At 43.0% G+C, this 26,074-nt stretch overlaps 2 protein-coding genes across 5 annotated transcripts in view; both read right to left on the minus strand.

Annotated features, from left to right (window-relative positions):
* The window catches only part of GCNT4 (glucosaminyl (N-acetyl) transferase 4), a 28,040-nt gene extending 25,089 nt beyond the window's left edge, over positions 1–2,951 (minus strand). The window contains exon 1 of the mRNA XM_055536575.1: positions 2,707–2,951. The gene's annotated coding sequence lies outside the window, so the exon portion shown is untranslated. The remainder of the gene's footprint in view (positions 1–2,706) is intronic.
* Positions 2,952–13,048: 10,097 nt separating this feature from the next.
* The window catches only part of ANKRD31 (ankyrin repeat domain 31), a 129,805-nt gene continuing 116,779 nt past the window's right edge, over positions 13,049–26,074 (minus strand). For 2 of the 4 annotated variants that reach the window (XM_055536579.1, XM_055536578.1), the window contains exons 25-26: positions 25,194–25,293; positions 13,049–13,729 (exon numbers count right to left, since the gene is read on the minus strand). In XM_055536579.1, the coding sequence (XP_055392554.1) occupies positions 13,584–13,729; positions 25,194–25,293 (246 nt within the window). In that variant the 3' untranslated portion in view covers positions 13,049–13,583. Of the gene's footprint in view, positions 13,730–24,735; positions 25,096–25,193; positions 25,294–26,074 lie in introns of those variants that run through there. The other 2 variants (XM_055536581.1, XM_055536580.1) reach the window with 2 other exon arrangements.

A 26,074-nucleotide genomic window follows, 5' to 3' on the forward strand; every position in this document is an offset into this window, starting at 1 on the left:
CATCATTAAATTTCCACGATCTACAAAGTAAAACTTCAAATTTCATGGTCATGTGGGTTTCAAAACATCGCTTCAGTAGATGGTGATGGTTTATGTTTTATGAGTTTGACAGTGGAATGGCAGCATAATCAGACTGTTTGTAACCTACTGCAGCTTAGTTGTGTGGCTTCTGCTTAGTTACGTGGCTGCTACTCATCCATCAGACCACAGTGATTGTGTGCTTAGTCACTCAACTGTATCCAACTCTTTGCGACCCCAGGGACTGTGGCCTGCCAGGCTCTGCCCATGGAATTTTCCACGCAAGAATACTGGAGTGGGTTACCATTTCCTCCTTCAGGGGATCTTCCCAACCCAGGGACTGAACCCAGGTCCCCTGCGTTGCCTGCCTTGGCAGGTGGGTTCTTTACCACTGAGCCACCTGGGAATCCCACTCATCCATCAGGTCCACCTTAAATCTCCCCAAGAAGGCTTCCTGCCTCCCCCAGACCAGTGAGCTACCTCTGTCCCATGCACCCCAATATGGGCCTGGCACACAGTAAGGGCTCACTGAATTTTGGACAGATTGGCTTTTCAACCTCACATCACACAACCTTACTATCTTATTGCTTTCTTCCTGCATCTAAACCAAAAAGGGAAATCACAGTTTTACTTCATAATCATAGTTTTAGCCATCACAGTTTTCTTCCAGCATGTGGGGCTATGATAAGGCCCAGGGCACCAAATCATACTGAGCAGTCACATTCCAGGGGCCGCTCTGAGCTACAGTGCAGCTCTCTTTCATGGTTTCCATCTATGTCCGTCCTTACCATTAAATTTCCATGATCTACAAAGTAAAACTTCAAATTTCACTGTCACGTGGGCTTCAAAACATTGTTTCAGTAGATGGTGAACGTGTTGGCTTCTGTGGCTTCTGTCGTCAGTCATTCTCAGGGGACCAGGAACTGGACGTCACTACAGCCCCACCTGCCCCCGCCCACCCAACTGAGCTCATTCAGTCAGTTTGATAACTATTGACTGCCCACCTATCCTGAGGGTACTTAGTGTGAGGCCAAGCGCCAACCTTGACTTACTGCCCAAAACCCGCCATTCACTCTTACCTCCCTCTGTGCAGACCTTGTGGCATTCAGTAAATGTGCCTCTCAAAGGAGACAAATTTACAGTTCTCCCCACTTCCCGCCCCCAAAGGAAATCCTCCTTTCACTTAGTGCCACACAACCTGATTCTTTGGATACTGTTTCTTTGCAAATACAAGCATGATACGATTCAACAGCAGCTTAATTGATCATTTCTCACAGAGAATTGATTCTTAGAAAGTGCAATAGAGGAACTGCTCTCTGAAGTAACCTCCTGACTTTTAAAGATTTTACTTCCTCAAGACGCCATCAACAAAAGCTGTCAAAACTGACAGCTAGGTTCTAGATTGTCTTAAACTGATAGCTGGTTCAACAAGGGCATGCTTCTGTAAAACCAGAAGTGACTTCTATCTACCGAACCACATGAACATTTAATTTAATATCACTGAATGTCATTCCCAACTCCCTTAATCTGGTTTGCCTCTTTTCAGTTTAAAGGACGAGAAGAGGGAACGACAAGTGCCTAAGGGCGAAGGTCACCTCTCCCTTATCCAGCGAGAGGAAAACACGGTTCCCACTACAACCACAAGGAAAACCTCGCCGAGCAGGACAGCTCAGTTCTGAAATACACATACAGTATCCATCCGCTCGCACTGTTAGCCTACATGAAGATGGTAAACTGGTTCGAGAGCCTAGATCTCTTGGCTCGGATCCTCGGAGGCTCCCAGCTCGATGGAGGAGGTGCCGCCACCTCACAAGGGGACGATCCGGGCCAGCTCTGCGGTACGAAAACTTGACCGTAAAAAGCGCAGAAGCTCGTCCCAGCGGCAGGCGCGGCGGGGAGGACCGCTCCGCAGCTTCTAATCCGCGACCTACTGAGAGACGTGCACGCCCACCTGGTCCTAAAGGAGAAGCCACGCCAGCAGCCCATTCCCGCGCGCCGCGTCCCGCACCGCCCCCTCGCCTCCCCCGCCCCCGGGCAGCGCGGCGCGGCGCCGCGGGTCCAGGGCTGCCGAGAGGCTGGCGACGGCGCGGCACAGCGTGCGTCCGACCCCCGGCTCCGCAGGTCCCTCGCGGGCCCGCCCCTCGCCCCTCACCCGGGCGGCTCTCAGTGGCCGGGAGGAGCGAGACCGCAGGACCCCCAGCCCCGGAAGGGGCGCGTCGGGGAGCCGCGTCCTCACCGCTCGGAGAGAGCCCGGGACGAAACCTAGGTGCGGGTGCGCCCGGCTGCTCCCGGCCTCCCAGACCGGCCCTGCCCGGCCCCGGGAGCCCGGGATGCGGGCACCACGGCCGCGTCTCTGCAGGGCAGCCTCAGGCAGACGCGCGCTGACCGCCCCGCAGCCGGGCAGCCTCGGAGAACTTTCCAGGGTCCGGCCACCGGCAGGGGCCCGAGTCAACGAGGGCGCGCAGCCGGGCCAGGGCTCAGCTAGGCTCGCGCGGCGGCTGCCCCGGGCCGACCCCTTCCTTCCTACCTCTCCCTCCCCCACCGAGCGAGGGACGCGGCGCCCAAGTTCTCCCCGGCGGGGAAGTGAAAGTCGTGAGGAAGGGGTCCCGGGCATCCGCGGCTGGGCCAGGAGCCCCGCACGCTGGCCCCGAGCGTTCCTCGCCGGCCTGCGTGGCCGAGTGGACTTACGAAAAGGGAACGGGGGAGCCCCGGGCGCGGAGTCCCCGCGGATGGACGAGTCGCTCCGGCCCGGCCGCGAGCTGCGCTTCGGGATCCCGGCCCCTCGGCGGCGGCGGCAGCCTTTGGCTCCGGGCTCTCGCCTCCTCCTCGTCCTCCGCCGCCACCTCCTCGGCGCGCCCGGCTAGGGAGTCGCTCTCCCCCGGCCGGGGGCTGGGAGCGCGCTGAGCGGCCCCCGTGACGTGGAGGGAAAGGAGGAGCGTCGCCGCCGCGCTCCCGCAGAGGGAGCTCCGGCCCGTGCTTCGGGGCCCCGGCGCCGCGCCCAGGACTAAGTTCCCAGGTGCGCGGTGCGCTGCGCTCTCCGCCGCCGCTCGGAGCGTCAGCCAGCTTCGGTTCCCTCCCCGCGTTCAACAGCAAGAAAGCGGAGGTCTGGAGAGCTAAGGGACTTGCCCAGAGATGATCAGAGGGCGGTGACAGAGCAAAAACATCTGCGACTCGTTGCTTTTTCCTTTGCGAGGCTCCGGTCCTGCAGGAATCGCCTCGCTCTCACTGGTTAAGACCCACAGGTCAGTGTCCCAGGCAGCCTGGAGAAATATCTAGGAGCGGCGTGGGAAGGTGGAGTTTTATGCCCCATAAATAGACTACAAAGTTGTTTTCCCGTCTGTACCTGCAGGTCAAATAGACACTCTAAGGCTTCCTCTTTACTGTCAAGCGGGGGTGAGGGTGGCGGGCCGTGCCGGCATGGTATCCGGTCCCATTTCTGTTCACCCAATTGCCGGAAACACGCCTACTTAACCAACTGGGCAATATCTACACCTCAGCCTTGGTGGCGGGTTCTTGTGAATAGACCAACTCTGGGAAGTGGATGCCCTACCTTCCAGACCTTCTAATTCCCGACCTTCCAGACTTCTCTCGCTGAGCTCCGAGTCCTTGGTGGCCAGCGAGGCTCCTGGGGGGCCACCTTACAGGCCAGGGATGCACCAGGGAAGTCAGTCCCAGCCGGTTTCTTCCTTCCGTCCTCAGTTAACCTACGTTGACTGAGCGCCTGCTGTATGCCAGGTGTGTTGGTGAGGAGCCAGATCGAACCAAGTAAAACCGGTGAGGCCTTGCAACCCAGGAATCCTAAGAGGGAGCTGCATAAGACCCCATATCCTTTACTCCTAGGCTCTGAAATCTGCCCACAGTAGTAGCGACTCTGAGACCACCCTGCTTTAAAAAAAAAAAAAAATCCCAGTGTTTGGAAAAAGAAGTATTTTAATAAATACTCTAATACTTTGCACTTATTTTCAAGCAAATGGCCAACTTTGCATTTATCTCTCCAGTGGGGCCCCCTGTTTCTGGAAGAGTCATTAAAGGTCACATTATTCACCCTTCTGGTCTCCCTCATGATAACGATAAGAACAACTAAGCCTTCTGTTACCTGCTTTGAGCACTGTTCTAAGCAATTTGTGCAGATTAATCTTTCAACCCTCACAACTTTATGAGGGAGATGCTATTTTTTCTATTCTGATTTTCCAGAGGAGAGGGAGGCAAGTGAGGGGAAATAACTTGCCAGTAAATGGCAGAACCGGAACTCAGACCAACGTGGTCTGCCCCAGTGTCCATGTGGTAACAGCTGAGGAAAGAGACTTCCAGGGCTCAGTGGTCCACCAGCCACCCTCAGCCTGGCTCCCACCATAGGCCCCAGTTATCTAAGCAAGGGCTGCTATGAAATCCATACACACATAGTTTCTCCCAAATTGGTCAGTTTAAAAATCTGGATATATCATATCATAAAGTAGTTGTCCATTCACTTACTTGCACCCCTGTTTCCAACGCCAGGATCAACCTTTTGTCATAAAGTAAACTGTTTCTATGATAAGACCTTAAAAAATACCTGTATGGACTTCCCTGTTGGTCCAGTAGTTAAGAATCAGCCTGCCAGTGCAGAGGACACCCATTAGATCCCTGGCTCAGGAACTAAAGATCCCACGTGCTGTGGGACAACTGAGCCCGAGAGCTGAAGATCCCAAGTGCTGCCAGTAAGACCCAACACAGCCAAACAGAATTAAATAAATAAATATTAAAAAGTACCTTTACCGTAATGCTTGTAAACACTTTCTTTTCTACCCAGACTATATTCAGTTCATTCCCTGTCCTCTTCAGTTACCCTCTTCCCTTAAAGCCTTGCTCTGATCAGCATCCCAGGTCTTCAGGAAGGATGCCTCTCAGCTGCATATGTATGTGTTTATGCTTAGTCCCTCAGTCATGTCCAATTCTTGTGACCCCATGGACTGTAGCCCACCAAGCTCCTCTGTCCATGCGATTTCCCTGGCAAGAATACTAGAGTGGGTTGCCATTTCCTTCTCCAGGGGATCTTCCCAACTCAGGAATCAAACCTGTGTCTTCTGTGTTGGCAGGTGGATTCCTTACTGCTGAGCCACTAGGCTGGGTGGTGGCCCCCTAAGGCCTCCACTACACCCTACAGTGTGCTTAGCACCCCTAGGGTATTAGTCTCCCAGGACTGCTGTAACAAGTCACTACACACTGGGTGACTTCAGACAGTATAAACTTATTCTGTCACAATTTAGAGTCTAGAAGTGTGACATCAAGGCATTGGCCAGACTGTGCTCTCTCTGAAGGATCTTAAGTCCAGTATGGGCTTCCCTGGTGGCTCAGTGGTAAAGAATCTGCCTGCCAATGCAGGAGACTAGGGTTCGATCCTTGGATCAAGAAAGATCCCCTGGAGGGGGAAATGGTAACCCACTCCAGTATTCTTGCCCAGGAAATCCCATGGACGGAGAGGAGCCTGGTGGGCTACAGTCCATGGGGTTGCAAAGGAGTTAGACATGACTTAGAGGTAAAACAACAACAAAGAAATCCAGTATGACCTATTCATAACTTGATTACATATGCAAAGACATGAACTTTGAGGGGACACTTGTCAACCTAGTACAACCCCCAAAAGTCACTGTTAATGAAAACACATTGTTTGAGCTAAGAATACAAATGCATTCTTATCACATAAGAATGCATAAATCACAGACCTTGCCCTCAAAGAAAGACACTGTAGTTACAGAGGTAGTAACTACACATGTCCTGTACTCAGAACATGCATCACCAACAAGACAGGAGATGCTTAGAATCAGCTGCCTGGGGCCAAATGGCAGCCATGCCAGGGGAATTCAGAGGAATTGGACATAGTCACTGAGGATACCACTAAAGGACTTCACTCAGAGTACAGGGAGTTCCAAGCAGGTCCTTGAAGGAAAAGTAGGAAACACGAAGCTAAGTAAGGAGGGCTTGTCAAAAGCACAGCTCCAAAGGGGAAGGTATGCCTGAAAGAGTCTTACTTATGAAGTTTTGCTATAGAAATGGGAGGCTGAAAAGGATGTAGGTAAGTGCCATACAGAGTGGAAGAACTCAGTGAATTACTCTGACTATGATAATACTATGCTGTAATACTGCAGCAGTGAGCATGCTGTGGAGTGGTCTCTAATTCATTCATGTTATTTGGTCTTTATGGCAATCCTGAGTGCTGTTATACAACCAAGGATCCTGGGGCTCAAAGGAAGAGTAACGTGTCCAGGTAAATCAGCAAATCAGTTGTAGAACTGGTAGGAAACATTGGTCTTGCTATTCTTCATTCAGGAATTCCACCACAAAATAATGTGCCTCCTGGGTTACCCTTCCAGTCCTGATTGTGTTGTTCTTGGCCCAAGGAAACCATTTGAAGAAGACAGTAATCCTGGAAGAAATGGAAATGTTTTCTAAGAAAAGTCATGTAAATCCCAAATTGGAATTGTGGTAAACCCTTCCCAGCCATCTGAATTGCTTTCACGAAACCCTATGAGCAATTTCTAATGTATTTAAAAAGTCTTTTTAGGCCTTCAGAGACATCATAGGATCCAGTGTCTTTCTGCAGAACTAACTTAGCTGGTTATCTTAAGGAAATAGGGGCTGAATGGAACTTGAAGGCATGCAGAGACGCTGGTAAGAAGTTGAGGGGAAGTTGAATACAAAAGACAAGAAATTACACCACAGGTCAGCAGAAACTGATCATTCAAGCTCTAGGTCTGGGCTCACCAGCGTGGAGGCAAGCACAGATGACCAGATCTTGGCATGTTTGGGAGGCTTTCTAATAAGAATTTGTCACAGGCTACCAACGGGAAGCAAGAAGAAGTCTAGCCTTGGGTTGGCTATCTGATACTTAATGTGTTTCCCTGGATTTTCCTTTACTTAGCAAGCACGTAGCTTGCCAGATTCTCTGCTGGCTGAGTGTTTAAAGGTATATTTAAGGATGAAATGCTTTTGAGACTAATGTGATTCACTGAACTCTTGCTTGTGCAAAATGCTGCACTGGTTGCTATGGAAGAATACAAAAATACAACAGCCCTTGACCTTGGAGAAAATCCCATTTAATTTAGGAGACATGAGACGTATAAAATATGCATGATATAAGTGAGACTAAATGAAATTTGTAAGCAGTTTCTCATGTTTAGATACAACTTCTCACAACGAGGCCCTCCCGGCTCCCCTTTTTAAAGCCATGTCCTGCTTTGGAGAAAGGACCAGGAGGGGTGCGGCGAGTGGGACAGAGAGATGTGGGGGTGCTGGGGGCAGTAGTGGCTGAGAGCACCGTCCAGGCCCCGAGCTGGCCGGCCGGCTGATGGAGTTTCACAGAAAAGCGCTACCAGGGAAGAGCTTGCTCTCGGGAAAATAGAGAAATAGGGGCCCCTAAGGCTGGGGAGGCAGTAGACTTTTCCCTGTATGTCGACTGAGGGACTCCTGTCATTTGGCTTGGCTTCTAAAGGAAAAGGAGACCCACCAGTACAGAGACTTAGGGCCCTAGGGCTCACATTACTATACATAAAGTCATTTGTGGCACAGAGCTAAGCTCTTCCAAATTTAAGTGTTCACTCCTTTTTTTTTAATCTTGGTTTTTTATTTGGGTCAAAATCACCATTTTCTTTTTTTCCCCCTTTTAAAAAAAAATTGAAGTATAGTTGATTTATAAGGTATTGGTTTCATGTGTACAGCAAAGTGATTCAGTTATACACACATATATGTTCTTTTTCAGATTCTTTTCCATTACAGGTTATTACAAGATATTGCAAACCAACATTTTTTAAAACCTCTTCATTTCCATCACCAGCATTTCTTTTGGGGACATTTTTACACAAAGAGACATAGTTTCTGTTTTGTTTAATCATTTCACGACAGCTAGTGAGTAGGCAATAATGAACAGAACCAAAAGAGCTGTGCTGAACTGAAGATGCTGGGGGATTGGCAAGGCTCACCCACCAGCTGGGTAACTTGCCTCACCATTTCCTTGCCTCCAGCTTTGAAGGACATGAACCAACTTCGTACCTCAGCCACAAGGCCAGACATCATTGAACTTTAAGGTGTCTCGTGAACAGCTAAAAACAGAAATGGTAACTGCTTTTACCTTTAGAAGTATCACTACTTACATTATAGCTTCAAATGTTCGCACCTACTGTTCCTACTTTAAAGGAAATGAAAGAATACTAAATTTCATTCCTACTAAATGAAAGAATATGAATACAAATATGGCCAAGGAATTTAGAAGTTAACTATGCAGCCTATATGAGGGACTTTAAGATACAGGCGGCTTGATCTATTGTTGTTCAGTCATTAAGTCGTGCCCAACTTTCTGCAACCCCATGGACTGCAGCACACAGGTTTCCCCGTCCTTCACTATCTCCTAGGGTTTGCGTGAATTCATATCCATTGAGTCAGTGATGCTATCTAACCATCTCATCCTTGATCTGGCATGGCTTCAAATTACATTCTTCTTATTTAACTGGTAAGAGAATTCAGGACATGAAAACATTACAATTAACATTTAAGCAGAAACTTTCCACATTTCTTGGCTTTTATGTGTTTGAGAGAGATGTATCCCTGGTTTCCTTTTGCAAAGCAGGCTTCAACAAAAATGAAATGAGAAGAAATAGAAAATGAGAGAGTCCAAAGAAAACACATGTGGAGGTTATGTGCTCTTATCCCTCACAGTCTTGAGAACCCAATGAGACTTAAAATCCAAGTCTTATGGGCACATGCAGTCAATTAACAGGGTAGTTTTCCATGAAAACTGAGTTTGGACAGTATCTCAGCTGAATCAACTTTACTTTCTTTATGCCTGGGGCTCCTAGACTGAAAAAGAGAAAGCCCAAGAGCAGGGATCAACGCATTCGTACTGAAGCTCTTCCAGCAGGGCTTCTGCATTCCATTTTCTACCAGTGAGCATCCCTGTCTGCCCTGCCTGTCATTCACCAAAGTGAGTCAACAGTGGCTCCTCAGAATGTGTAGGTGGCAGGAGTCAGTAGGGCCACTGTCGCTCAGAAAGACGTCAACACTTTTAATCATCGTGTCTATTTTTGGGGCAGATACCTTTGATTGAGAGAGAAAACATACAATACCTAACAGCGTGAGTTCTGAAACCAGATGGCCAGGCTTGAATCCCAGCTCTACCACCTGGTGCTACATGGGTGACTCTGGGCCAGTTTACTTCATCCTATACCTTGATTTCCTCATCTGTAAAATGAGGACAATAGTTCTACCTCATAGGGTGTGGTTAAGATTAAATAATACATTGGAGGTGCTTATAACAATGACCGGTATATGTTAAGTGCAGTAAATACTAGCTCTTACCCCACCCCAGCCTTACTCACATGCTTTTTGTTACTAGCAGAGCCTGGAGTGTGTACACCCGACTACTCTTCTGTACGTGGGCACGTACTTACTTTTCTCAGCCAATCAAGGGTAGCCCGCTTCCCTGGCTAGTGACTGATGTGGGAACAAGCAGAAGGTAAAATTTTGGCTAATGAAAACTTTCCTGGGGTGGTGGTGGTGGCGCTCAAGGAAGGTTTCTTCCCAAATGATGTGCGTTGGAGGGAATGTTTCTTTCTTCTTCTAATGGTGCTGTTTCTGCATCTACATCTGCCTGAAACAGCAGAGTCATCTTGGCACCCTGAAGGGAGCTGGAAGAAAGATGGAAACAATCTTAACACTGTTGAGTTAAAGAGCTAACCAACCCCCAGATTCCTACCTCTGGACTTGTTATATCAAAGAATAAAATTTCCATTTTGAATATGGTTTTCTGTTACGACTTGAATATACTCTGTTAGTTCTTGAGTATCTAGTGTGTCTGAGATATTTTATTGGAAACATGAAGTATAAAACTATAAAGCTGACCTCGACAAGTTTTCCAGCTACTTGAAGACAAGTTTTTCCAGCTACTTGAGGGAAATAAGCCATGAAGAGAACACTAATAATACCAAGCAGCAAATATTCAGTGCTTGGCCTGAGAAAGCAACCCAGGAGGATATGTGTGAGGAGAGGGCTCAAAGAATAGGGAAAACATAAATGGCCAGATGAGAGAGGGAACATTCTTGATAGTAAACAAAATATTGGGTAGAGTTAGGGATTGTGTTAGTTTGCCAGGGCTGCCAAACTGGATGGCTTAAACAACAGAAGATTATTTCTCTGGAGGGGAGAAGTCTAAGATCGAAGGGTCCTCGGGGTTGATTTCATTCAGAGGCCTCTCTCCTTTGTTTGCATTTGGCTGCCTCTTTTCTCTGTCCTTATAGGGTCTTTTACCTGTTCATGTGCACCCCAGTATCCCTTAGTACGGCCAAAAATTTTTCATAAAGGACACCAGTCAGACTGTATGAGGACCTACTTCAACTGCCTTATTTTAAACATTTCTTTTAAAGATCCTATCTCCAAATACAGTCACATTCTGAGCGACTGAAAGCTAGGAATTCAACGGATGAATTCAACATATGAAATTGAGAGGACACAATTTCAGCCCATAAAAGGGATGAAAAAGGAGTTTAAGAGTGAGTCAAAGGTTACAGATGATTGGGAGATTAAGCTGGAAAGTTATGTCGGGACCAGAGAGCAGGAGCCTCAAACCTTGGGCTGAGATTTTACTCCTGCAGCAGCAGCAAGGAAGTAAAAATAGACCTTTAGGGAGAATAATTTGGCACAGTGTGCTGCAGGTTTTTATAAGGGAAAGAACTCGGGTGAGAGAAATGGGATGAGGTTGCACGTAGTCTAGTCCTGATAAAGGACTGGACTCAGGAAGGGAACTTGAAGGGACTGAATGAAAGAGAAGTGGAAGAGAAAAGGACAAGATGTATTCTTGGACACTGCCAGCTATCAGGCCAGTGGAAGCTAATCTGTAATTCAAGTCTTAAAAGGAGTGTTATTTTGTCATAACAGGATTCTGAGTGAGTCCCAGGTGATTGGGGTTCCAGCTCTCTAATATTTAGGAGTACCTGTCTGAAACAGAACAGGCTTCCTTGTTGGGTATGGAGTATCCTGGAGATGTTCAGCAAGTTAATTTTATCGAAAAGATACAAATATCAGGGATTGAGTAATTGGATATTCTTGGAGGTCTCTTATATAGCTCAAGGTCTAGAAGATAAGCTAATGCTTTAGGGTCTAAAAGCCTTTCATTTAGAACCCAGAATAGACAAAATGTCTTCCCATCACACCAAATCGCCCAGTCATCTCAGAGGGACGATCTGGGGTAAGTAGCTCTCTGGACCCCAGTCTGGCTTGAAGTAGACCCTTGTGCTTAGTTTGGGCAATACTCACATGCCTCCCCCAGGTGTTATGTCAGTTACCAGTTGGTATATTTAATGTTAAATGGGCTTGGAAAATTAAGTTTAAGAATTTGATTACTAAAATGAAAACTCAGAATTGCAAGATTGGAAGAATTGATGCTTTTGAACTGTGGTGTTGGAGAAGACTCTTGAGAGTCCCTTGGACTGCAAGGAGATCCAACCAGTCCATCCTAAAGGAGATCAGTCCTGGGTGTTCATTGAAGGGACTGATGTTGAAGCTGAAACTCCAACCTCCACCTGATGAGGAGAGCTGACTCATTGGAAAAGACCCTGATGCTGGGAAAGATTGAAGGCAGGAGGAGAAGGGGACGACAGAGGATGAAATGGTTGGATGGCATCACCAACTCAATGGATATAAGTTTGAGTAGGTTCCGGGAGTTGATGACGGACAGGGAAGCCTGCTGGGCTGCAGTCCATGGGGTCACAGAGAGTCGGACATGACTGAGCGACTGAACTGAACTGAACTGAGAACGTATGACTTTTATAAACTGTAATCACTAATAAACAAAAGACCTGCTTTTAAGTTATTTTTTAAAATTATTTTTAAATTACAAAAGAAATGTTTGGCTTTTTAAATTTTCTTTTTTGGCTTTTTTAAAATGTTGAATATAAACTGCAAAACATCTTTTTACCTTCCCCAGTCCAGCTCCCTTAGGGATAGGCACTGCAGTTTTATTTGTAACATTCCAGGCCTTTTACTGGACATTCCCAACACCACACAAATACTTCTGCATACAAATACACATTTAATAGCTTATAAAGTACATATACCATATATAAAATATGTACAATATAAATATATGGCTATACATATTATACATGGACTCAAGGCATATAATTTTTATTTAACATAACCAGGAGTTATACTAAATACTGTCTAACAATCTGCATTTTTTTTAGTTACTTATATATACAATTTCCCATGTTAGTACATATATTCCCAAATGGCCCATGTTTTAAATATCTCCTTAAGGAATGAAAGCCAAACAGATCACCAAATAAGGTAGGCTATTCAAAAATTAGAAAAATAGAGTAGTCTAAGAAAATGATAATGGAATAAAATTCTTGTCAGGTCTCACACATTACATGTAGGGTCACTTTATCCTGAACATTTTCAATTGACTCTCAAAGGAAGAAAAATAAAATGATCTGTCTTTACACTTTTATTAATAGGCAGAACTTTTCAGCTGCTTTCTTTTCAGATATTTCAAATTTTTATCTGAATAGAAAGAATAAACACAGTACCAATTTCAAAGTTGCCAAAGGGTGCATGTAGTTAGAATTCCTTCTTTCCTGTAGCTCTCCAATTCCATAATTCTCTCCACAGGCAATTGCCGACAAGGTTCTTGTGTATTCTAAAGACAGTTAAGATTCTGTACGTTTAAAACAAGAAAATACCAAGAGGCAACACATTATGGCTCCTCTGCATCCCCACCAAATTCTAGCACTTGCTAGAGTAATCTTTATTGCAGTCTGACATCTCTACCCAAAAAATGACAGAGACAGGCCACAGAGTTAAAAAGCATATTTGGGAATCTGGGGTAATTACAGATAAGAATAAGATGGCTATCAAAGACAGCTAAGACACTTTTTTTTTTTAAAGCTTATGAAAAGTTATAAAACTCTTGAATATAACTCTTTAAAAATATCTTCATGACAATGTAGCAAACTTTACAGGTAAAATATACACCCTACTTAAAATAATCAGCCCCAAATCAACCCTTGATTCCTTGTTTGGTGTAAGACTTAGCACAGCTGCAATTCTATCTACACTAAATTTTATGAAACTTATGATAAACCTCTTTCATAATTCTACATTTTGATTTCAATATAAATTCCAAAGTAAATGGGGGTAGGTAGTAAGGTTTTAAGTTCTTTTTTGAAGTAGATTCACTTTACCAGGGACTTTTTAAGACCAATTATCACTCCTAGTTGTATCCTTACTTCCCATAGAGAACAACTGTTATTTATGCAAAAGTGAGGTGTTGATTTAAAGATTAAAAGTCTATGATAGTAAAAAGAAAGCCAGAGAATCAATAGTTTATGTCAAAAATGTCTTTAATTGCAAAAAGTATTAATCTTACTATAATAGTTGAAGAGTTACATTTTTTCTTATTATAGACATTATACTTACATATCTTAAGCAGCAACTCATAAAGTGTGTGTTAAATAGGTTCGCCAGTCCAAACAAGACGAAATATGAACACTGGCTAATAACATGAACAAATATCAAATAAATTATTTAAAAGCAAGGCTTTAGAATGTTAGCTCCTCACATTCCACATAGAACTTCCAATGCTCATCCATTATATGGCATGGGAGGAATTCTTGATCGCTGCTTAACAGTATTTCTTTTATTTGAAGATAATGTGGGATGCTTTGCATTGATTCTTTGGAAGTTCCTGTTTAAAGAAGTGTCAACAAATTAGAAACTGCCTTTTGAAAAAATAAGATTTAAATTTACTTATTACAAACCTTAGACCCTAGTTAAGGGTATTAGCACACATAACAGGTTTTCTTGCCAGGTCATTCTTCACTCACTCCATTTTCTATACCCAAGAGAAAGCTGTAAATCAGCACTAACCCATCTGGGAAGAAAGAAACCTGTTTGCAGTCTAAAGCACCAAGGCAAAAAAAGGATAACTGGAGGTTCTGAAGGTAGTTAAACGAAGTCCCTCTGTGCCTCCATTTCCAATAAACTGAGGGTAAAACAGTTGTGAAGATTAAATGAGACATTGCATGTGGAAAACTGCAAGAGGCTCTGTGGTAACGGGCGGTGCCACTTCCTTGGTAAACCCATGGACAGAAGTCCTGGGAACACACAAATCACACCACAAAATGCATATTAAGAACATCTCCTACTTTCTCACAGTACAGCCTCTTTTCCATAATAACCAGCCTGGAAAAATCAGAGATCACTCTACAAAACCCCTGCTCTCATCTCCTTTGCCTCTCTCGCCCTCTGCTGCCTCTCCCTTCTCCCCTGCCACCTCTTCTGCACCAGCCATCTCTGAACTCTGTCCACCACTCATTCCCACCCATTTCATTCCAGCTGGTGCTGCCAGAAGCCGGCGCCTTTGGCTGACCACAACTTCTAACATTTCCAAGTTTCTTTGTTGTTATCTAATTCTCGATACATTGGGACCGGGCGGGCAACAAAACAAACAAAAAAAACCACACATATATACAGAAAACTGAGCTAAACAGGGTAATCCCTATGTAAGAATGCAGCAAATTAATTTCAAATGTATGATCCTGGTTTGAATTGTGTTAAGTAACTATACAATTGCTACATTATCCTAGTACATAATAGTACAAGCTTCAAAATCATTTGACTCATTCCAGACAAGTAACATTAAGCAAAGTTAAAGACAAAGAGCTTCACTAACTTTCCTTCCTTTTTTGAAGCTGAACAAACCTTTTCTCCATATCCACATATGAAAGCTTATCTGAAAGCATCAATGCCAGTATATAATGTTTTAAAAACTCTTCACTTTTTCTTTTCATAAAAAAAATATATGCAGTATACTATATGTACATAAAATGAGTAAAAATATATCGTGAGATGTATTATCAGTCTTCTGAGAAGTAATAATAACCTGTTACTAACAGCAGCTGAGGACACAGTTACAGAACCAAGAGTCTCTTCCATGGGTCCGTGTCTGGGCTCACTCTGCAAGTCTCCTGGCTTCAGGGCTTTTACAGCTGAGCTCTTAGTGTTTTACTGTTGTCTCTACTTTAAATTTGGCCTGTAGGCATGGTTTTCCTGAAACCTCCCCCTGTTCCACCTCCCCTCCTACCCAGGTAACTAAGGATAACAACCCAAGGTGTATTACAGCCTTCTGTAGCTTGCTTCTGTGTTGACAGTAGAGTGCACATTTGTCCATCGATTTTCAATACTCTACTCTTTGCACAACCATGTGAGACAAGAAAGGGAAAGAATCCAAGTAGTTGGGAAACTGGGATTGAGATTTTTAAAATTTAATAACTCATTTATAGTATTCAATGTATTTATTGTACTTGCTGCTGCTGCTACTGCTGCTAAGTCGCTTCAGTCGTGTCTGACTCTGTGCGACCCCATAGACGGCAGCCCACCAGGCTCCCCCGTCCCTGGGATTCTCCAGGCAAGAACACTGGAGCGGGTTGCCATTTCCTTCTTCAACGCATTAAATTGAAAAGTGAAAGTGAAGTCACTCAGTCGTGTCTGACTCTTAGCAACCCCATGGACTGCAGCCTACCAGGCTCCTCCGTCCATGGGATTCTCCAGGCAAGAGTACTGGAGTAGGGTGCCACTGCCCTCTCCCGAAGCAACTAAGCTAGTGAGTCACAACTACTGAAGCCCACCCGCTCCAGAGCCTGCCAGTTATTAATACAACGACTGAACCGGTGCCTTAGAGCCAGAGCACCACAACAAGATAATAGCTTCTCCAAATGACAACAGAGAAAGCCCAAGTGCATTAGCAAAATCCCAGTACTTGGGCTTTCTCTGTTGTCATTTGGAGAAGCTATAAACACTAAAACTAAAAGAAAAAAAAAAAATTTGGCAGGCTTTGGTCCCCAGGTTGTGCAAGTTTGTTAAGTACTCTTGGAATTTATTTATTTATTTACTTATTTATTTCCTCTTGGAAATTCCTTAGTGACTGAAATGGCTTTATTACTCTCCATGGGCCCTGATAATTTATGCTAACAACATGACCTATGGTTGACCCCTAGTTTAATAATGGGATGACTCAGGTTGTGAGGCTGGACATTTCACAAAGACCAAGGAAGTGACTAGAAGTTTGGGGCTTAGAGCCAGGTGGGCTTATTAGCTTCCCTGGTGGCTCAGAGGAGAAAGCATCTGCCTGCAATGCAGGAGGCCCCGGGTCCGATCCCTGGGTTGGGAAGATAACCTGGAGAAGGCTATGGCAACCCACTCCAGTATTCCTGCCTAGAGAATCCCATGGACAGAGGAGCCTGGCGGGCTATAGTCCACGGGGTCGCAAAGAGTCGGACACGATGGAGCGGCTTCACTTTTCTAAGGAGAGGAGAATGCTGGAGATGTTACTTAGTAGGTACTTAATAGGTTGCACAAAATACAGGCACTTAAATAGAAAAGAAAAGAAAACAAGTCTGGCCTCACCAGTGCAGTCTATACTCTTACTACAAGCCTTACTATTCCCATCAAGCTGTGGGCCAGTTTGGAAGGATGGGAACAAATAAAGCACGAAGGACATACTTAAAAGACCTGCTTCCAAACTGGAAGCTCCCAGACACTGGAGTTTTGCTTCCACTCTAACCCAGACAGTCATGTTGGAGGTGGTAGCGAAGAGGGAATGAAGCAGCAAGACTCAGATATTGCATGTAAAATGCTTAAATATAATATACTTTATAGGAAATGATTTTACTTTGGGTCCATTAGCAATTGTTCCTGTGCCGTGGCTGCTGTGATCTGCAGTGATGTGAACTCACAGGCAGGATGCTGTAACACCAGGAGCAAACACACACATGGAGTCTAAGCAGTGTGACGTGATCTACTATTCATTTTTCCCAGTCTTCACTGCGGGGAGGATTAATGTGTGGACTAGTGCTCAGAAGTTCTGTTCTGCTTAAGGGGCCAGACACCTCCTGGTCCTGAAGCCCCCAAGAAACAAAGAGGAATACGAGGATTTAAAAAGTTCTATGACTAAAAGAATTCTTGTGAGTGAGGAAAGGAGAAATTAGAACCCCGAGAAACACTAACTTATTCCATTATTTGGTCAAGAAATTATCTTCTTTGCAATGATAACCAAGGACATCTATTTGTAGCTTTGTGACAAAAAATTTATTCCATCAGCACTGTGAAAACTACCAAATCACGCCACTGGCAGGTAGGCGCCCTTCTCTCTTTAATTTTCACTTTTACTTGAGGTAGATTCCCTAGACAAAGTCAGTGCCCTCTGAGATCAGTAAATAAAATTTCTGAACAGTAGCACATTTAGCCACCCAGATCAGCCAGGAAGAAAGCCATTTAATTGGGTCTTTGGCTCATCTTGACCCTAATCTCCAACAGGAAAGGCACAGCTAAGGAGACATTCTGCTCATGGACAGGGTAGGGAGAAATAAATCTCCTTCAAGTAGTATCACTCCATGTTAGCTACTCTGCACAAGTCTGCTTAAAGTGGATTGCCAGATTCACTAGCAGGCAAAGCAATGGGCTCATGCAACGAGTCATGTTATCTAGTTGCCGAAACTGGCACTTCAAAAATGACAAATTAGTTTAAAAATAATTTTAACTTTTACTGTTCTTTTTCCTGTTTTTTTAATTCTCTTGACATGTCAAAACCAAAAAATAATCAGATTCATTATTTTAACTGATAGTTCACTTCAGACACACCCCTAACCCATTTTACTTCTCTTGCTCTCAAGTTTCATTATCTGTAAAACAGGTGCAAGACCTGTTGATGTATTAAAAGTTCACTTCTAACTTAAAAATTATTGAACTGAGACTTCAAGAACTTGTGCTTACAAATGAAGCATTCTACACTTCATTAAGATTATGGGATGAAACATCACTTACTGTAGTTAAAAATGAAAATGAAAATACTGATGTATACATTCTCATTCTGAATCAGAAATATAATTCCAATCAAAGGGAAATGATTAAGAATAATTTTAACAGACTGTAAAAATACATCTGCTCTAGTTATGATGGGGAAAAATTCTATTATGGCTATTCAAATGCAAAGTTCAATGTCTTCTGATAAAGGAAGGATCCTAACTCAAAAGCAGAGACATTACTTTGCAAACAAAGGTCCGTCTAGTCAAGGCTATGGTTTTTCCTGTGGTCATGTATGGATGTGAGAGTTGGACTGTGAAGAAAGCTGAGCGCCAAAGAATTGATGCTTTTGAACTGTGGTGTTGGAGAAGACTCTTGAGAGTCCCTTGGACTGCAAGGAGATCCAACCAGTCCATCCTAAAGGAGATCAGTCCTGGGTGTTCTTTGGAAGGAATGATGCTAAAGCTGAAACTCCAGGACTTTGGCCACCTCATGCAAAGAGCTGACTCATTGGAAAAGACTCTGACGCTGGGAGGGATTGGGGGCAAGAGAAGAAGGGGACAACAAAGGATGAGATGGCTGGATGGCATCACCGACTCAATGGATGTGAGTTTGAGTGAACTCCGGGAGATGGTGATGGACAGGGAGGCCTGGCGTGCTGTGATTCATGGGGTCGCAAAGATTCAGACATGACTGAGCGACTGAAGTGAAGTCAAAGGATACATATGGTGATAAGAGTATTATATGATTGGATATCTAAAACTAAATTAATAATTTGGCATATATTTACAGGGAAGGGCTTCCCTGGTGGCTCAGCTGGTAAAGAATCCTCCTGTAATACAGGAAACCTGGGTTAGGACAACCTCCTGGAAAAGGGACTGGCTACCCACTCCAGTATTCTGGCCTGGAGAATACTATGGGCTGTATAGTCCATGGGGTCGCAAAGAGTCAGACATGACTGAGCGACTTTCACTACACTGATAAAATCAAAAGCCATCTGTGAAAACTGGACTGGAGTCAAGAAACAGACTTGATCATAATATTTAGAAGTTTAAAACTATTTAGGCCTTCATTATTCAAGGGAAAACTGAAATTAACAGGCAGTTCCTTAAGCTGAACTGGGTTTGAGGGACTTGATCGTACATGTAAGGTGTTCGGGTTTTCTGTGTATCTGTCGTACAGATGTGAACCCTGGAGTTCACATCCTGAAAAGAAGCTCCTGTCTACCCTAATGTATGTAGCATAATCCAGCAGGGGGATGGCGCATGGCACGTGCTCAACGGATCATTTGTTTTCTTCTCTTTCTTCCTCTATCAGTAGATGTAAACTACCAGGGTGAAAAAAAAAATGACCTGTTAAAATAGTGAAAAAGAATCAAAAGAGTTTAAATAGGAGCTGAAAGAAACACCCGCTGCTCTGTTATCAGGCAACCGGCTTCCTTGGGTGTTTAACTTTAACCACATCAAACAGAAGCACCTGTGAATGTTTGTCTTCTATTACATATTCTTTTACAGAGAAATGAAGCACAATAACAGCACTAAAATGAATAAAACTGTTTCTTTAAAGTCATGTATTTACAACAGATTACACATACGTCAAAGACTTTTCAAAACAAAAAAGTCTACTTTTTAGAACGGAAAAATTGTGTTCTATTTCCGAATGAACAAGTGATGTTAGATCCTCATGAAAGAAAATTATAAATTATATAATCAGTATGCATTAAATGATAGCTTGGGAAAAGAAAAGACCTCAGGAGACACCTTTTTGTTCTGTTTTGCTTAGATAAATACACTCAGCTTCAGGTGTTTTGAGTGTCTTGGTACTATGGTGACAGGGGACATAAACATATAAAATTGACTTTCCAGGTAAATGATGAAATGTGATCTATATTAACATAATTTCTTTTTAGAGAACTTTATGAAAAGTATATCAGTATGTTTATACACAGTGTTCACAAATGATATAGAAGTTTTGGGATTGTTCATTTTTTCCTATTCCAATATATACTGAAATATCAATGAAGAGTTCCTCAATAACACAAAAGGGAACTATAACCAAGTACACAGTGGAGAGAGAGGCTTGGGAGGAAGCTGTGAAATTTTAAGGGATATGCACCACAGACTCACTCCATTTTAAAGCTTAAAAGGATGTTAGAGATAAATACTTCAGGGATTCAATCAACATTTCATCAACAGAATTTCATTTTTAAAGGTTAGCTTTGGTATGTTTAAAATCTTTTATTAGACTTAACATATACCCTCAAGTGTGTTAATATACCACATTTTAACACCCTGAAGTCTATCAATATGTTGCCTCGTGTTGCCAAGTTAACTAGTTTTTGTATAGAACTCAAAAAAATAAAAAGCTCTTCCATTATCTCTGACTTATTGAAGAAAGTCATATTATCTGTTATCTTCAAGACTCAGGATTTTCTTGATACCATGAATCCAAAATGATATGTATTAACAGAAGTAAACTGGATGACGGGTAAAGAGAAACAGTTCTTTTAAATTTCTGGATGAGAAAATGTGAAGGGCCATCACTTCTTTCTTTTTTCTTAAAGTATAGTTGATTTATAATGTATTAGTTTCTAATGTACAGCAAAGTGATTCAGTTACACATTATATGTTTTTCATAAGATACTGAATATAGTTCTCTGTGCTATGTAGTAGGACCTTGCTGTTTATCTATTTTACATTTAGCAGTTTGTTTCTGCTAATCCCAAACTCCTCATTTATCCCTCTCCCACCACCCCTTTCCCCCTTTGGTAATCATAAGTTTGTTTCCTATGTCTGTTAATCTGTGTCTGTTTCATAAATAAGTTCATTTGTGCCATATTTTAGATTCAACATACAAGTGGTATCACGTGGTATATGTCTTTCTCTGTTTAACTTACTTCAGTTAGTATGATAATCTCTAGGTCCATTCACGTTGCTGCAAATGGCATTATTTCATTCTTTTTTATGGCTGAGTAGTATTTCATTGTGCATATATACCATACCTTCTTTATTAGAAAAAAAAATATTTATTTAACTGCATCAGGTCTTGGTTGTGGCATGAGGGTTTAGGTGCCCTGCGCCATGTGGGATCTTAGTTCCCCAACTAAGATCAAGTCCACATCCCATGGATTGCAGGATGGATTCTTAACCACTGGACCACCAGGGAAGTCCCCTACTACATCTTCTTTATCCATTCAGCTGTCAGTAGACATTTAGGCTGCTTCCATGTCTTGGCTATTGTAAACAGTGCTGCTATGAACATAGGGGAGCCTGTATCTTTTTGAATTATAGTTTTGTCCAGATGTATGCCTAGGAGTACCCACTCCAGTGTTCTTGCCTGGAGAATCCCAGGGACAGGGGAGCCTGGCGGGCTGCTGTCTATGGGGTCGCACAGAGTCAGACACGACTGAAGCGACTTAGCAGCAGCAGCAAGCCTAGGAGTAGGATTGCTGGGTCATGCGGCAGCTCTACTTTTGATTTTTAAAGGAACCTCCACACTGTTTTCCACAGTGGCTGCACCAATTTACATTTCCACCAACAGTGTAGGAGGGTTCCCTTTTCTCCACACCCTCCCCAGCATTTATTTGTAAACCTGTTAATGATGGCCACCTCTAACAATGAGGTGGTACCTCACTGTAGTTTTGACTTGCATTTCTCTAACAATAAGCAATGATGAGTATCTTTTCATGTTCCTATTGGTCATCTGTATATCTCTGGAGAAATAAGACAGCAACCTTGCTGGTAATAAGGTTAGAGGCTTTACATTTTTCTGACTTGCCAGGTCTTTTGATTTCTTTTAGGTACCACAAAACCAGGTACAAAAGAATCCTAAATCAAGGCATGTTTAAATAAAACTTCAACAGCAGCCTACAGACCCGTTTTATAGATTCCTAGGTCCAGATCAAGGTAGCAAGATGCTAGTTGGCATACTGGTGCCTCCACAGTTCTCAAATTAGTGCTAACATCTGAAATTTCTAAAGGAAAGAAAATTCAGGATTTCTGGAGAGACATTAGTAACAGGAAACTGTTTATACTGCCAGCAACAGAAGCAGAATCCATTTTTCAAATTTCATGCTCCCTTAGCAGGTGATCTATGAGCACTCTGAGAAAGGAGATGTATGGCTGGGCAATATTTTTCTGGGCTCCAAAATCACTACAGATGGTGACTGCAGCCATGAAATTAAAAGACGCTTACTCCTTGGAAGGAAGATTATGACCAACCTAGATAGCATATTCAAAAGCAGAGACATTACTTTGCCAACAAAGGTTTGTCTAGTCAAGGCTATGGTTTTTCCTGTGGTCATGTATGGATATGAGAGTTGGACTGTGAAGAAGGCTGAGCGCCGAAGAATTGATGCTTTTGAACTGTGGTGTTGGAGAAGACTCTTGAGTGTCCCTTGGACTGCAAGGAGATCCAACCAGTCCATTCTGAAGGAGATGAGCCCTGGGATTTCTTTGGAAGGAATGATGCTAAAGCTGAAACTCCAGGACTTTGGCCACCTCATGGGAAGAGTTGACTCATTGGAAAAGACTCTGATGCTGGGAGGGATTGGGGGCAGGAGGAGAAGGGGACGACAGAGGATGAGATGGCTGGATGGCATCACTGACGCGATGGACATGAGTCTGAGTGAACTCCGGGAGTTGGTGATGGACAGGGAGGCCTGGCGTGCTGTGATTCATGGGGTCGCAAAGAGTCGGACACAACTGAGCGACTGATCTGATCTGATCTGACATGCCTGGAACTAGAAACTCTGAGGAGCAGACAACCTTTCTAATATGAGGAAGAACCTATATTTCTGCTTTGACTCTTAAGGATAAAACTAGGAGAAAGGTTTGTTTGATCTTCCTTCAAGAAGTGTGTGTTGTGTGTGTGTGTGTGTGTGTGTGTGTGTGTGAGAGAGAGAGAGAGAGAGAGAGAGAGACAGAGACAGAGCGAGACAGAAAAAGGAAGAGGGGAAGGGACAGAGAATGTGAGTATGCAAGCCCTGGGGTGGGTATGCTTTGGAATCAAAGTGAAGGGCTGAATATAAAGAATTTTCAAATTATTACCTGCATAAGAAATCAGACACTACTAGTCATTCAGAGTCAGCTGTCAGGCTGGCTGCCTAAGAATCACTTCTAAAAACTCTGGGTCCTGGGCTCATCTCCAAGATTAGGTAGAACTGCAGTCAGGGTTAGGAACCAAAGGCCATGAATCACAACTCCTTCCAGTTCCTTAAACCCTTTAACTTCTTCACAACTGTTTTATTTTATGAGTTTCCCCAAAATGATGAGAAACATTTTTGAGGCTATCCTTAGAAAACTGGGGAAAATGCATCTTATTCTGAAGCCAGTTTTTGAGACAAAGGGCTCTGTGTAAAGTTAGGGACGTGCTGAATTATTGGATTTGTTGTAAGGGAGCGAGTGACCCTGGAAAGCCCTGGTTAGGGGCCTGGTGACAGTAATCCTGTTTGATTTTTGACTGGTTATTACAGAATTATCATTTCTGTTTTGTACCTCTTTTCCTCATATATTGTCCCCAGCCGGTCTAAGACAGGGACACTGGGGGAGAAAGCGGGAACGCTGCAGTACAGGAGGATAACAGCATTAGTTACGTCCACTTTTCATAAAGCTACTGGCCTTTCCAACAACTCTGCAATCAACTGCTGACTGAAGACTGCATTCTCCTCAGTTTTCTGAAAGTTTATTCCATCAAATGAAGTGTATCAGTCTACATTAATAAGCAAAGCTTTATTCTAGCATCTAGTATTTATTTTTAGAAAATATGGGAAACTAACCAAATCATGCCTGAAAAGAAAGGAAAAATATCATTTTCCCTTTTGTGCTAAGTTGCTTCGGTCATGTCCGACTCTTTGTGACCCTACGGACCACAGTCTGCCAGGCTTCTCTGTCCAGGGCGTTTCCCGGGCAAGAATATTTGAGTAGGTTACCATTTCCTCTTCCAGGGGATCTTCCCAACCCAGGGATGGAACCGGCGATTCTTACATCCCCTGCGGTGGCAGGCAAGTCTTTTACCACTAGCGCTACTTGGGAAGCCATTTTCCTTTTATGACACTTAAAAAAATCTACCTTACCAATTTTTATTTGCAGCTTGAGTTTTTACATGAAGTCGCATTATTGAAGACTTGGCTGTCTTGTGATGAATTTTTCATATGTATTCTCTGCCATACTATTGTTAAAATAAACTGCTGCTACTATGAGATAGGTTTTAATTGACCTATTATAGGTTTCTTTCAGATGGCACTACTTTAGGGACATTCAAGCATTCGCTGCTATTGTTTGGGCCTGTGGATAATGTACAGATTTAAAAATAAATTTTATTGCTGATACGTCCATTTCTTTCCCTGCACTTTGTTATATCTGGGATGTAGTCAAACTTATCTGATTTAATATGCATTTTTTTAAAAATACCATGACTATTAAATACCTTGTTTACATACAGGTGAAATACATTTATTCCAACCAAAAAAAAATCTACCGAAAATAAGTACATCATAGATTCACAGAGAAAGGAGCTGTGAGGAAAGGGTCATTCTTCTAGAAATTAAGTTAAATGGAGTTTAAATGGAGTGCTGTGAACATACAGAAAATAATTTTTGGTGGGAATGTAGGAAAACTGGAACCCTCGTACACTGCTGGTAGAAATGTAAAATGATTCAGTTGTTGTGGAAAACATATGGCTGTTCCTCAAAAAAAGTAAATATATAATATATATATTAGTAATATAGCAATTCACTCCTTGGTATATACACAAAAGAACTGAAAACAGGTACATACAAATATATGTATATACCTGTTAATAGTAGCACTATGTCCAATAGCCAGAAAGTGGAACCTCAAATGTCAATCAAAGAATGAATAAACAAATAAATAAATAAATTCCATTATATATATAATGGAAGCATAAAAAGGAATGAAGTGCTGATAGATGTTACAGTGCAGACAGTCCCTGAAAACACTACGCCAAGTGAAAGATGTCAGACACAAAAGGTTATATATACTAGGATTCCATTTATGTAATATATTCAGAATAGGCAAATCCACACAGACAGGAAGCAGACTGGGAGTTCCCATGGATTGGAGGGGTGGAGAATGGGAAGTGCTGATTGGGTATGGGTTTCTTTTTGGGGTGATGAAACTGTTTTGGAACTCTTTTGTAACAGAGGTGGTGGTTGTACAACATTATGAACACACTAAACGCCACTGAATTGTTCACTTTAAAATGGTTCTCTGAACATTAGGTGAATTTAACCTGAATGAAAAAAAAACAAAAAGACAAGTGAAATGCCTTCTCAGTGGATTAGGGTGTCGTTTTCCACAACTAAGAAATAGGTTTTGGTCTGCACATACCTGGAAGACAAGGTTGATGTTGAGGTTCCAAGTTTGGGCCTGGAGGCATGGGTAATTCCTCAGAAACATACTTTAAAAGTTCCTTCCCCTGGTATGTTATCTGCACATAAGTAAACACAGAATTTCAAAATCATACAAAATCACGAGAAGCAAATGCACCTATTTCTTGCAAACTGTAACTCCAGTAGAGTACTGACTGTTGTATATTATGTATTGGCAAACTGTAACTCACAGTCAAATGTGGGCTGCCATCTTTTCTGTAACTAAAGTTTTATTAGAACACAGTGATACCATTCATTTACTTAACATCTATGGCTGTTTTTATGCTACAAAAGGATCAAGTAGTTTTGACAGAGATCATATGCTCACAAAGCCTGGAATATTTATTATCTGTCTCTTTATGGAGAAAATTGTTGATCTCTGATATATATCATTAATTCTCTCATACATTCACTTACTCAACAAATGTTAATTCAGTACCTGCTACTTTACAACATAAAAAAAGTAGTGTTGCATTAATAAAATTAAGCCATAAAAGTAAATGGTACTTTTCAAGAAATCAGACATGCAACTGATTAGATAAACAGCATTTCAGGTCTAAACATCAAAGCTTCCCCGCCTCCCCTGCCCTTGGTTTGCTTGTGAACTTAGCTATTGTTTATCAGCCCCAAAGTTCAGAGCTTAGAAATACATACATAAAAATGGGCTGGACTGAGGCAGACTGGCAAACACCTGCCAGAAATGTATCAGCCCAAGAGTCTTTGCTTTCTCCAGACTGAGTTCTAAAGCGGTCTGATAACATAATCCCAGAAGCTAGGTTCACTATGGTTAACCCAGCAAATCTTGACTTGAACACCCCTTCCTCCAGGATGCTCACCCAG

This window comes from Bubalus kerabau, chromosome 10 (assembly GCF_029407905.1).
Source record: "Bubalus kerabau isolate K-KA32 ecotype Philippines breed swamp buffalo chromosome 10, PCC_UOA_SB_1v2, whole genome shotgun sequence".
In the NCBI taxonomy this organism is placed as follows: domain Eukaryota; kingdom Metazoa; phylum Chordata; class Mammalia; order Artiodactyla; family Bovidae; genus Bubalus; species Bubalus kerabau.